This window comes from Colossoma macropomum, unplaced genomic scaffold (genome assembly GCF_904425465.1).
Source record: "Colossoma macropomum unplaced genomic scaffold, Colossoma_macropomum, whole genome shotgun sequence".
NCBI lineage: Eukaryota > Metazoa > Chordata > Actinopteri > Characiformes > Serrasalmidae > Colossoma > Colossoma macropomum.
In genome coordinates this window covers 37216463-37230356 of record NW_023494802.1, presented here as the reverse complement: position 1 = coordinate 37230356, position 13894 = coordinate 37216463, and the positions used below count along the sequence as shown (strand labels likewise).

General features: G+C 43.2%; 1 protein-coding gene across 1 annotated transcript in view; it reads right to left on the bottom strand.

Moving 5' to 3' along the window:
- znhit6 (zinc finger HIT-type containing 6) overlaps positions 1-12677 on the bottom strand; it is a 49538-nt gene extending 36861 nt beyond the window's left edge. The window contains exons 1-5 of the mRNA XM_036592379.1: positions 12419-12677; positions 9921-9986; positions 9719-9825; positions 8041-8129; positions 7837-7940 (exon numbers count right to left, since the gene is read on the bottom strand). Of these exons, the coding sequence (XP_036448272.1) occupies positions 7837-7940; positions 8041-8129; positions 9719-9825; positions 9921-9986; positions 12419-12525 (473 nt within the window). The 5' untranslated portion in view covers positions 12526-12677. The remainder of the gene's footprint in view (positions 1-7836; positions 7941-8040; positions 8130-9718; positions 9826-9920; positions 9987-12418) is intronic.
- Between the last annotated feature and the right edge of the window lie 1217 nt (positions 12678-13894).

Sequence of the window (13894 nt, the reverse complement as noted above, 5' to 3'; positions counted from 1 at the left end):
ATGAACCCGAAGTCAAGTTTGGGATAATATTCTGTGGACCGATGAGTCAAAGGTGGAACTTTCTGAAAGACATGGGTCCCTTTGCATCTGGCATAAAGCTAACACTGCATTTCACCATAAGAACATCATACCAACAGTGAAACATGGTGGTGGTAGTGTGATGGTCTGGGGCTGCTTTGCTTCTGCAGGACCTGGACGACTCGTCATAATTGATGGAACCATGTATTCTGCTCTCTATCAGGAAGTCTGAATGGTTCAAAAGAAACAAAATTAAGGTTGTGGCCGAGGCAAAGTCCTGATTTGAATACCACTGAGATGCTGTGGCAAAACCTTACCTTAGGTTTATACTTTGAAAACTCTTCAATGTATTGAATCGATGAATCTGCAAAGAAGAATGGGCCTACTGGGACTATTTTGAGGTTCGGTTACTAAATCTGATCATGATTGCTAGTTGTTCTAACTTTTCCTATGGATATGATTTCCTGATTTCCACCAAGTCAGTGCTTAGTGGAGCAATAACCGCTTTATATTCCTGATGTCCATGAAGTATGATCTGTATCCACTTTGATAAGTGACCATTTTCTTGAGATTGACATTAGGAAGGGAAACAAAGTGACCTGAAAAGATCTAGAGGGGTCCACCCCCACCAGAAGCTCCCTGATTGGTCAGAATCTCAGTCCTGATTGGTCCAAGAGCTGTTAATGAACCTAAATCCCACAATTAACCAGCCGTGCAGCGGGTTAGACGTGCAGTGCAAGTTGCTATGATGACATATACCTGTAAAAAGTGATCCAATATCCAGGGTTAGCTTGAATTAAGCTTAAAGTTAGCAAGAAATCCTGCTTCGTGAGGCTTCCTGGACCACATGCTCTCTCAACGGGCTGAAAATGAAGAGGAAAAACACCACAGAAAAAAGAGGGCGGGTGATTTAATGCTGCTGTAAGTACAGCAGCAGTCCAGCCGTTTATCTTCCATAATGAAGCTCTAATTTTCCCCTGAGCGAACTTGCCATGACAGCGCAGCTCCGCTTGGCCTGCTGCTGCACAATACCACAGAAATGATTTAGCAACACAACATGCAGAGAAGTGGGACACGATAAATAACCAGAGAGTACAAGTGCCTGAGAGAAGAGCGCAGAAAACAAAACAAAAACAATAACAAAAAGACGACCACCTCTAAACAGCAGTCACCTCTGACCTAGAGTCGGGAAAGTGGCATGTAATGCTATGTAGAAGTCAAATGGCAGCAATGAGCTTAACGGTGGGGCGGGGGGAGTGGGATAGAAGCACGGGGTGAATTCCTTAGTCTCCCCCATCACAACATGCTACCAAGCTGCTACCAAGAAATGTCCATCCAGAGTGTAGCAACTGCTAATACAAAGACATACTTAAGACAAACCAGAGGACATCGCAAGAAAAGAACTGACTGAAAATGACAGCTTCTAATGTTGTTCAGGGGTCGGCGACCTAAAAGTTAAGAAGAGCCATTTTGTCCTTTCTACAAAAATCAAACCACCTTGGGAGCCACAACATTTTATGTCCATTTTACCATCTTGGCTGTAAATATGTCTCAGTATGTGCTGACGTACTAGTTAAGGCTAAAAAACAATGTAATCGAAAACACAGAGTTACTCTGCTCTGCTTTAAGCTTTAGCTCAGCTATAACTGCTTTTCTCGCATCTCCAGCAGGAAACTTTTCCACAAAAGTGGAACATCTTCTTGTAAAATGTCTCTTAACGTTCGTTTACGAGGCCGAAGTCGCTTCTCATTCGCCAGCTTCTTGTTGTAATTTTCCTGTTCCACATGAAATGGTTTCTGAGGCGCCAGAATGTAACTGCTGCACTATTTAAGGTGGAACGGGACAATGCAAACAAGAAGCTGCCTTCAGCTTCGTGACTTTTTAGTGTTTGGCAGTTTCTTGTTGCAGATTACATGTATCAGGAAACCAGCTGTAGTGATTATAAAAGCAAGTAAGTCCAGTAAATCTTTCTCTTTTCGTTGGCTACTAGCTAGGCGAGATTGTTGTCTGTGTTGCTATATTGACGAGCTGTCGACGAATTAGCAGTTAATTCTAGCGTTTAAGAGCATTTACTGTTAAAACTATGTTGAATGATCAGCAGAGCTTTATTTTACAGTAAAGGAGGATTATTTTATTTTTGCTGTGGAGCCGCAACAGGGCAGTAAAAGAGTCGCATGTTGTCTCTGATTTTAAGCATCTCTTTGATTTTTGTGTGCTCCTGCTTGTTTCAAACCAGGAGTACCAGTGCTCCTTGGCAAAAAGCTTACCGGAGAACCCTGATGAACCTTGCTTTTCAAACTGCTGCTTCTGACATCATTGGAAAGCTCAACACGCTTGGAGGAGAATCCTAACTGCCAATTCAGAGCAAGAACAATGATGATTTCTTGGAATTCCTGGCTACGGATGGCTGTGGCATCGCCAAGGAACTGAACTGACGATTTCCCGACAACTGGTCCTAGACGGTTGCGCCACTCAAGAGTCAAAAAGAGGCCAAACTGAGATTCCTTCATAATTCAGAATGCTTTGGGGAAATGTTTAGGGAACACTGTGCACAGTGATAATTAGTGTACCTAAGTTTCCATGACTTGTTAGCACATTAGCTTTGTAGCTCCAGTTCAAAACTAAAGAAACAAACTAAGCATGTCTTGGCTGGTCGACTACATTCGATGTAACTGTTCAAATATGATATTTTGGCAAACTATCACTTGAACGTACCCTGCTCCTCACACAAGAGGGGAGAGAGGAGTGTAATTGGAGGATCTGGTTGGCTTTGCAGTGCCTAAACACAGATACGCTTTTTCTCACATGAACAAACAAACACACAGTAACATGCCTCGGCTGATGGGCCAGGCTTTAAAGCCCGCTGCCGCCAATGATGATGTGTCTCTGGCAGTGTGATTATGTGGAGAAGCATCTGCAGCCACTGCAGCCCTAACATCTGCTTTTTATATTATGTACTGAGTACATTCTGAAACTGCTGCTGCTGAGAGCCATCCTACACCTCTCTCTCTCGCGCTTGCTCTCTCTCTCTCTACCCTGTTTTCTGCACCGAGAAGCCTTAATCTCAGTCTAAATTACATTGTCAGTGTGGATCTTCTTTTAAAAATCCATTTCAGCTCTAGGCCTGAAGAGGAATTTCGCCCAAGAACATCTGATGATGGGTTTTTTTTCTCGTAGCTCCTGTGAAAAGTCTCTCTGACACAGTAGCTCACGCCAGTGCTATTCTGGGAAAATTGACGGAAAATGAACGGAGGCTTCTAGAGTTTCGCGAGTTGTTTTTTGCCAACAGCACGAGCGCTTCTGCACGTGTAGTCCTGACGGCCTTTTCCTTGATTTACTCCCTACAGCTCTTCAATGGTCTTACCTGCTGTGAAAACACCGCAAATGCAACATGACAGGTTAGTTTTAGCTTTCAGAAACACAAAATATGGGCCTGTCCCAAAACGTGCCCCAAGCCCTGAGGTCCTCTTCAAAGTCTGTACTTTGCTGACATCAACTACATGCAGATGTATAGTAGGACATAGCAAGAGACCTGGTTTGAAAGTGTGCATCTGGGACAGATTCATGCATCTAACAGACTCTACATGCAACTGTACCCAGCGAAATTACAATACTGGAAATATTCGTTTTAGTACTTTAGCTAATCTGCTTACCTAGAGTGGCTCACAGCTATAAAGCAGCTCAGTGACACAGTAAATTAATGAACAAATAGACTTTAACTAGCACCTTACTTCCTGAAATGTTGGTCAGACAGCTGTAAACAAACCCCACCATGCTGATTGGTCCTCATCTGTATCTCACCTGTTAGGTAAGAGTCCGCTACTAATGAGGCCCTTGATGAAGGCCTCAATAAGGGCTCATAGACAGGGCTGAAAAGCACCACTTTGAACGCAAACATGAGGACTGTGATGCCGTACGGCCTCACGGTCCTTGCAGGCAATTGCAAAAGAGGCCTGGAGGGCTGCCAGTGTGCCAACTGGGGCTGCAATATGGTGTGTAAAACCATATTAATCTGTCCAGAGAATCAGGAGAGAATCTGCGCATAAAGGGAAAGGCTGAAAACCACAACCTCGTTCCATTAGATGGCACTGCATTAAAAAATGAGCACGCTTCTGTGATAGACATCAACACAAGCTTTTTTTGCTGGCATGAGTATCCCAATGAATGACTAACAGCTTAGAGGTTGGTGATACTTCGAAGCAAGACTTCGTTCGGTTCTGGCAGCTATTCAGCAGGTTAAAGCGTTAACTTCTGGTGCTCTTCCTCACTCTGGGTGCTGAAACTGACTCGAGCATAATGGAAATTGCATTTCTTGATTCTCATGCACTTCTTATGTCTCTGTAATCATCTGTACAAAAGCCTTTCTGAGGAGCTGGATCTCAGAAATGTATTATCTAATGCTTTATTGTTCTGTTTGTGTAAAGCACTTTGAATTGCCACTGTGCATGAAAGGCGCCGGACAAATAAACTCGCCTTGCCAAGTTCAGACGGCACTACGCACAGCGGAAGCCACACATCAATAGCGGCCACAAACTCAGCCCACTTCTCTGAGCCCGAGCTCATCTGAAATGGACTGATGCAAAGCAGAGAAGTGTACTGTGAGGAGTCAGCCTTTCAGACTGTTTACGGAAATGATGCACTTTGTTCTTTGGGCCCAAAGAAGAAAGAGACCAAAGGCCAGGTATTGGTGAGAATCTTGCACATTTGTGAAGCCACCATTAATGTATTTTGGGGTAATAAATGCTAAAAAAAACCTCTTATCTCCAAAATGAGAACTTTACACGAGAAGGAAAAAACATACTTTAAAAGGCAAGTCAATGCAACCAGACTTTTTTCCACGTCATTTTGGGCTGTTTCTTTTGGTCCATTCATCAAGCCACGTTCTGCACAATTTGTTACATTATACACTGCAGAGGGTGAACTAACGGAAATTCTTGCATTCGACTGTCGAGGAACGTTGTTCTTAAACTGTGTCATTATTTGCTGATGTATTTTTTGGGACAGTGGCGAGGCTCGACCCATCCTTGTCGATAAAGAACTTGGTCACTCCTGGATGCCCCTTTACTGAAGCATGATTGCATCACCTGTTCTGAAGATTTCACAATGTTCCTCGTCTTAAATCGCCCCTGTTCCAACACCGTGGAACTTGCTGTGGCTATCAATTTCAGAAATGAGCACGTTTACAAAAAAACAATAAATCTGATAAGGTAAAACATTAAATACTGAGGTTTTGTACTGTTTTGAATTTTATACAGGTCAAATAGAACAAAGCAGTACTTTCTGTTTTCATCTGCACTTCACGTACCGTCCCAACTGTTCTGGACGCAAGGTTTGTACATGAAATCCAGCTAAAGCTCCGACTCCCAGTGAGGGAGATTTGCACATATGAAGGCTGCCATTCAAGCGTGTGTGCGTACGTGTGACATCAGCGGCGTGTCTCCAGCTGAGTGTCACTCCCTGCTGAGTGTCTGTGAGTCTGTCTGCATCGTTCCACAACACTGACGAGCCTCGCTCTCGGATATGAATGCAGTCTTTGTGCTTCATCCCACCCTGCACTTGTCTGATGAGGTGTGCACTGTTTTCCTTTTCTCAGCTCGCGCTGACGGAGGAGCTACTCTGAGAGGAGATCGGGACACGGTGGGGCGGAGTCATCCAGAACACTCTAGAACCCTGGCACTTTAATGTTGTAGAACACAATATTTCAGGCCACAATATTTCAGGCCACTCAGAAACACCTACCGTGCGCTTCCACTGGCCGTTTTATTAGAAACACCCACCTTGCAGGTCCACTCACTGGCCACTTTACTAGAAACACCCATCTTTGCGCTTTCACTCACTGGCCGCTTTATCAGAAACACATACTTTGTACTTCCACTCACTGGTCATTTTATTAGAAATACCCTCCTTGTACTTCCACTCACTGGCCACTTTACTAGAAACACCCACCTTGTGCTTCCACTCACTGGCCACTTTATTAGAAACACCCACCTTGCGGGTCCACTCACTGGCCACTTTATTAGAAACACCCACCTTGCGGGTCCGCTCACTGGCCACTTTATTAGAAACACCCACCTTGCAGGTCCGCTCACTGACCACTTTATTAGAAACACCCACCTTGCGGGTCCACTCACTGGTCATTTTATTAGAAACACCCACCTTGTTCTTCCACTCACTGGCCACTTTATCAGAAACACCCACCTTGTGCTTCCACTCATTGGCCACTTTATCAGAAACACCCACCTTGTGCTTCCACTCATTGGCCACTTTATCAGAAACACCCACCTTGTGCTTCCACTCACTGGCCACTTTATCAGAAACACCCACCTTGTACTTCCACTCACTGGCCACTTTATTAGAAACACCCACCTTGTTCTTCCACTCACTGGCCACTTTATCAGAAACACCCACCTTGTTCTTCCACTCACTGGCCACTTTATCAGAAACACCCACCTTGTGCTTCCACTCACTGGCCACTTTATCAGAAACACCCACCTTGTTCTTCCACTCACTGGCCACTTTATCAGAAACACCCACCTTGTTCTTCCACTCACTGGCCACTTTATCAGAAACACCCACCTTGTGCTTCCACTCACTGGCCACTTTATCAGAAACACCCACCTTGTACTTCCACTCACTGGCCACTTTATTAGAAACACCCACCTTGTTCTTCCACTCACTGGCCACTTTATCAGAAACACCCACCTTGTTCTTCCACTCACTGGCCACTTTATCAGAAACACCCACCTTGTTCTTCCACTCACTGGCCACTTTATCAGAAACACCCACCTTGTGCTTCCTAAATAACAAGACTAATAATGAATTGTAAAACTAATAATAAATTAACAGAAACCAAAACTGTAAAAATGTTCCAGGGCTACAATATTTATATGATTTAAGACTGAGAGTTTCTGCTGGTTTTAAGTGTGAACATTGATAACTGAGTCATATTAGTCAGTGAAGCGCTGTTTAACTACTATTAATATGTAAAATATATACATGCAAATGTATGTTAGATATGTAAAGTTGAAGGGTGGCCCACCATCTGAAAATATCCAGCCAAGAGCGACTCAGAAACTGACCCGTGGTGAAAGAATAGAGGATGACTGACACAAACAGATGATCTACAGCCTCTAACTGCACACCAGCAAAGTGGAGCTACAGCAGAGACGTTTCTGATAACAACATTAAGATTCTACAGTTCATCACCTCTATTCACCACACAGAACGCAGATCTACACGACGCCGCTCGTCTCTCAGCAGAGATCTGGAGGCTACTTTGCTCTGGTGATGTCATGTGGCAGTAACATGTGAAGGCCACTGAAATCAGCAGTGAGTTAAACGCGGTCAGAGTGTGGGCACCATCTCATGGGCCTCGCTTTCAGGAGCTGCTGCAGGAGCGTGTACAGCACCACAGTACAGTCTGCAGCTCCACTGCTGATGACCGCAATAAGGCAAGAGCGCCCCCCAGTGACCCAGCCCTCAAACTGCGCACCTCTGCCTTTCTCCTGCTCTCTCTCTAAAGCTCTGTTCGGGACTGGATTCGTTCATCAGAGAGACGCCAGTTAAAAAACAAAAAACTTTCAAGACTTCTCAGTGATGAAAGTGACCAATGGACGTTGTTGACCACCCTCTGACGCAGGTTTGTCATGTGAAGGCTGGTGAGGCAAAGCACTGCAGAGATCTCATTTAACACACCTGATCACCTCATCAGCTGATCAGAACGGCTTTGGCGAGATTAACCGAGAGTGAAGAGGGAAAACGTTAATCTCTGCGGAGCTGCGGCTCACCAGGAACCGAGTAGGACACCCAGAGACTCACACTTTGATGTAGATGGAGGTGTTCTCTTTGCGTCTGGTGAAGGATTTGGGGAGGATCTTCAGGTTGACTTTGGCTGCTGCTGCGTTCCTCCTCACCAGCTTCACCTGGAAGAAGGGAAGGGAAGAACAGATACACTCAATGTGCTGCTATTATTTGACTAGATCTATTAAATAAAGAGCGACACAGTGCAGAGAACAGACTTACAGTGGTGCTGTGTTGAGGATTAATATGCAGGAGCGAGTCTCTGTTGGGTTTGTCTGCCACGCGAGCCGTTTCCTCAAGTAACCTGTAGTCTGAGAAGGGCAACATCAGCATGTCTTAGATTTCCTTTAGGTTACATGGTCAGTTCACTCAGGACAGAGCAATAAATACGAAATGCATAACAACAGGCTGAAAGCACCTCGTACTGTCTTACTCTAGGCATTTATTGGAGGGTATTGGGGCCAATTTTGCATAATTATCTACTCAAAGCGTCAGCACAGTGGTTGAGATATAAACAAAGTCATTCAGAGTGGTTTGATATGAAGTAGTTCATTATAGAGAAACATACACACTCAGATTTCTTTACAGTGGCGCTGATAGGAACCAGGGGTCTTATTATTATTTATCAACTGTGCATCTGCACATTTCTTACACACAGAACCTGATTAATCATTTTTTCCCTTGTGCCTAAGAGTACATATATTCAAAATGACTCCTGACTGTGTGTGTGTGTGCAGAAACCCAGAAACCTGGTGGTAGAAAAGTGTAATTGCATGTATCCTGATTACAAGATGCATAAACTCCTATTAATTATCAGCTATTTCCACTACGACCGGCGTCTGTTGTGCTCATACACTGTAAAAATTCACTGCTTCAACCTAAAAACACTTAATGCAAGTAGTAAAAGAAATACTTTGACTGAAACAAAAGAAAATAATACTTTAGATGAATCATTTTCCAATCCAAATCTCAGAGACACTTCAAATCAAGCGCTGTTTCAAAGACTGATTGTGATGATGTAGACAGTGGCTGACCTCGACAGTGGCTGACCTCATCGTGCTTGCACAGATTTTCGATGTGTTGGTTATTTTAGCTTTTAATCCACATTTTTATTCAGAAATTCAATGTAAATAAGTAAAATATTAATACTTGTAGGAATAAATCTGAAATATAAAAACAGTTAAGTGTAACTGAACCATCAAAAGTAAACACATTAGAATTGACGTTATTAGATTATTTACTTATTATTTAGAAGATTGTTTATTATTTGTTTGCATGTTCAAATTTAAATGAGACCCCAGGAGTCACAATGTCTGCAGCAGAAATACAGCCATTTTATTTATTATGCAAAACCACCACTGAACCTGCACGTTTCTATATGGAATGTTGATGATGGTAAAATAGTGATAAATCTGAAAAAATAAGTTTTCTTTGGGGACTATTTGGCCTTACAACACCCTGCATGTATCCCTCCACCATTAATGGATTTTAAAAAGATGTTTTATGCCAAAAACCTTCTTAAAAATAAAACAGTGTCTGTGACATCAGGCAGTGTATTTATAAACCGATTCATGTAATAACTCAGGGAGGGAGCTTTTAGAGGTGGACGTCTTGTTCCCATCACCACCACTGTGAATAAGGCTGACTCAGTAAGTTCCTCTAAACAGAGCATTCCAGACCAAACCATTCTGAATGAGTCTGTTTACATCTTAATGACTGAATAATGCAGAGATTTTGAAAACTTAGTGGAGTCCCTATCAGTGCTCTGTAAGTTAGTGTGCTGTGAGGCGCCGTCTTGTTTAATTGTACAGTCTGTGTTGGTCCAGTAAACACTGGCCCTATCTTGTATGTTCTGATGACCAGAGGAAGGTCCTCCTGTATGTAAGACGTGAGCGGTCACCATTGAGCAGGTTGATTTCGCTGAACTGAGAGAGACGAACGAAGGCCGTCTTATCCCGAACGCCGCTGCAGCCCGACTCATGCTTATGCTGCTTCACACAGGACAGACTACGGAGAGCACAGAGGGACATTTCAGTACAGTCAGCACCGTTTCACATCACCACACAGCACAGATGGACTCACAGCCGTACGGAGTCTCTCACCTGCAGGAGAACTTCAGGCAGTTGGGACACCTGTACTTCGCATCCTCAGCTTCACACACATCACAGCTGTGGAGACGGAGAGCTCACTGAAAACACTGTGTTTGTCTTTATTTTACAGAAAGTCGAGTCTTTATTGCTACTCCTCAATATAACCTGCATACACTGAAACAAAATGACGCATAGCAACAATATCATGGTCCTTAGAACACAACGGCATACAGACAGTTAGCTGAGGGCTAGAATTAATGCTGAGTCACATAAAGTTAGGTAAGGGTTGAGGTCAGTCAGAGTGTGTTTTCTACGGATTAAGGTCAGTTAAAGTGTGTTTTCTATGAGTTCAGGTCAGTCAGAGTGAGTTACCTAGGGGTTAAGGTTAATCAGAGTGAGTTATCTAGGGGTTAAGGTCAGTCAGAGTGAGTTATCTAGGGGTTAAGGTCAGTCAGAGTGTGTTATCTAGGGGTTAAGGTCAGTCAGAGTGAGTTATCTAGAGGTTAAGGTCAGTCGGAGTGAGTTATCTAGGGGTTAAGGTCAGTCGGAGTGAGTTATCTAGAGGTTAAGGTCAGTCAGAGTGAGTTACCTAGGGGTTAAGGTCAGTCAGAGTGAGTTACCTAGGGGTTAAGGTTAATCAGAGTGAGTTATCTAGGGGTTAAGGTCAGTCAGAGTGAGTTATCTAGGGGTTGAGGTCAGTCAAAGTGTGTTATCTAGGGGTTAAGGTTAGTCAGAGTGAGTTATCTAGGGGTTAAGGTCAGTCAGAGTGAGTTATCTAGGGGTTAAGCTTAGTCAGAGTGAGTTATCTAGGGGTTAAGGTCAGTCAGAGTGAGTTATCTAGAGGTTAAGCTTAGTCAGAGTGAGTTATCTAGAGGTTAAGGTCAGTCAGAGTGAGTTATCTAGAGGTTAAGCTTAGTCAGAGTGAGTTATCTAGAGGTTAAGGTCAGTCAGAGTGAGTTATCTAGAGGTTAATGTTAGTCAGAGTGAGTTATCTAGAGGTTAAGGTCAGTCAGAGTGAGTTATCTAGAGGTTAATGTTAGTCAGAGTGAGTTATCTAGGGGTTAAGGTTAGTCAGAGTGAGTTATCTAGGGGTAAAGGTCAGTCAGAGTGAGTTATCTAGGGGTTAAGGTCAGTCAGAGTGAGTTACCTAGGGGTTAAGGTCAGTCAGAGTGAGTTATCTAGGGGTTAAGGTTAGTCAGAGTGAGTTATCTAGGGGTTAAGGTTAGTCAGAGTGAGTTATCTAGGGGTTAAGGTCAGTCAGAGTGAGTTATCTAGGGGTTAAGGTTAGTCAGAGTGAGTTATCTAGAGGTTAAGGTTAGTCAGAGTGAGTTATCTAGGGGTTAAGGTCAGTCAGAGTGAGTTATCTAGGGGTTAAGGTCAGTCAGAGTGAGTTATCTAGAGGTTAAGGTTAGTCAGAGTGAGTTATCTAGAGGTTAAGGTTAGTCAGAGTGAGTTATCTAGAGGTTAAGGTTAGTCAGAGTGAGTTATCTAGAGGTTAAGGTCAGTCAGAGTGAGTTATCTAGGGGTTAAGGTCAGTCAGAGTGAGTTATCTAGGGGTTAAGGTCAGTCAGAGTGAGTACCTTACTTAGAGTTTAAGATTAGTCAAGTTAGGTAGGTGTCAGGGTTAGTCAGGTTAAGATAACAAGGGTTAGAATTAGCTAAAACAGAGTTAGTCAGTTTAAATTAGTCAAAGTTTAGCTTTAGTCAGGTTCAGGTTTAAAGCTTAGATTCAGGCAGGTTAAGTAAACTAATGTTTAGAGTTATCTTAAATTAGCTCAGGTTCTCCTTTAGTCAAGTTAAGCACACTCAGGTTTAGAGTTAGTCTGTTTAAAGTACGGGTCAGGGTTAGTCAGATTAAGTAAGGATTAGAGTCAGTCTGTTTAAAGTACGGGTCAGGGTTAGTCAGATTAAGTAAGGATTAGAGTCAGTCTGTTTAAAGTACGGGTCAGGGTTAGTCAGATTAAGTAAGGATTAGAGTCAGTCTGTTTAAAGTACGGGTCAGGGTTAGTCAGATTAAGTAAGGTTTAGAGTCAGTCAGGTTCAGAGTTCAGAGTGACTCTCATGCTTAGACTCTGAATGGAGACGCGTGTAAATCGACTGATCAGCCCTCTTAGAAAATAACAGAGTAAATATCAGACTAAAAAGTCCCAACGAGGCTCAAACTGGCTTCTTATTTGGATTTTCCGTTCCACCTTAAATGGTGCAGTAGCCGCCTGAATGTAAGCGCTGCAGTATTTAAGGTGGAGCGGATAATCAGACTAAGGGCCCGGTGAATAATAAAACCTCAGCTCCGTTAAGGTCGCAGCCCGGAGCGGGACTGTTGACTCCACAGCTCCGTCTCCTCACCCGCATTCAGACAAGCCCCGCCCACCCTGCGCTGTGATTGGTCACTAGTTCAGACTCTCAGCGCTGTAAACCGATTCGGACAGGAACTACTGACCAATCGCAGCGCAGACAGCCGGAATACGGGTGTGAAAAGAAAAACCCCGAGTGTGTGTCTGCGCCGTTACCGAGTCAGGGAGATCTTCCGCTTCACTCCACGCGGCTCCGCAGCCTCCTCTGACTCCGCTGACTCTCCCGGTTTCTCCTCCTGTTTGATCTCCGACACAGACAACATACTCACACTACAACACACTCTCACACTGAACACACACACTGAGTGAACACACACTGAACACACACTCTCTCACACACACTAAGAACACACACACACTCGTGTAGCCCCTCCACGAGACTCACACACTCTGCAGTCGCAGCTCTATTACGCCGCACGTTGACCGCTGCCGTATTCACATCACAACTGTCGTGCTTATGGCAAAAAGGTCCAACCAGCTTTCCTCTGAACAGGATTCACACACACTGAACTGAACTGTCATGCAGGGTTTCCCAACTTAATACTAATACAACAACAACAACAACAACTAATAATAACAATAACAATAATAATAATAATAATAATAATAATAATAATAATAATAATAATAATAATAATGTATTTAAAGATACTCTATAGAAATGTAAACATCTTTCTTTATATAATTTACTTCTATTGTGCTGACTGTGGAAGTCTACACAATAACAATAATACAAATAACAAACACGCTTGATACTGTACAAACTTACACAGTAACGGACCTGCAGACAGTTCAGTGGTGGCGACACAGTCAACAGAGTAGTCTTATGAACTACAACCGCATTCACAAAAAAGTTGGGGCTCTGTGCAGAATGTAATAAAAATAGGATTCAATGATGAGCAAATCATGTAAACCATATTTTTAAAGGAAAATACTACAAAGACGACATATCAAATGTTGAAACTGAGAAATTTTATTGTTTTTTGAAAAATATTTGCCCATTTTGAATTTGATACCAACAACACGTTCCAAAAAAAGTTGGTATGGGGGCCTGTTTACCGCTGTGTTTCATCACCTCTTCTTTTAACAACGCTCTGTAAGGGTTTGGGAACTGAGGAGACACTGCTGTAGTTTTAAAAGTGAAATGTTTTCTCGTTCTTGTTTGATACAGCATTTCAGCTGCTTATCAGTTCAGGGTCTCCTTTGTCATATTTTTCATTTCATGATGTGCCAAATGTTATCAGTGGTGACAGGTCTGGACTGCAGGCAAGTCACTTTAGCACCAGGACTGTTTTAATACAGAGCCATGGTGTTGGAACACATGCAGAATGTGGTTTGACATTGTCTTGCTGAGATAATCAAGGCCTTCCCTGAAAAAGACGTCGTCTGAATGGCAGCATATGTTGTCAAAACTTGTATATATCATTCAGCATTAATGGAGCCTTCACAGATGTGCACGTCACCCATACCATGTGCACTAATGGACCCCTATACCATCATGAATACTGGCTTCTGAACTGTGCACTGATAACAAGCTGAGTGGTCTTTAGCCCGGAGGACACAGTGTCCATGATTTCCAAAATGAATTTCAAATGTTGATTCGTCAGAACACAGGACACTTTTCCACTTCCC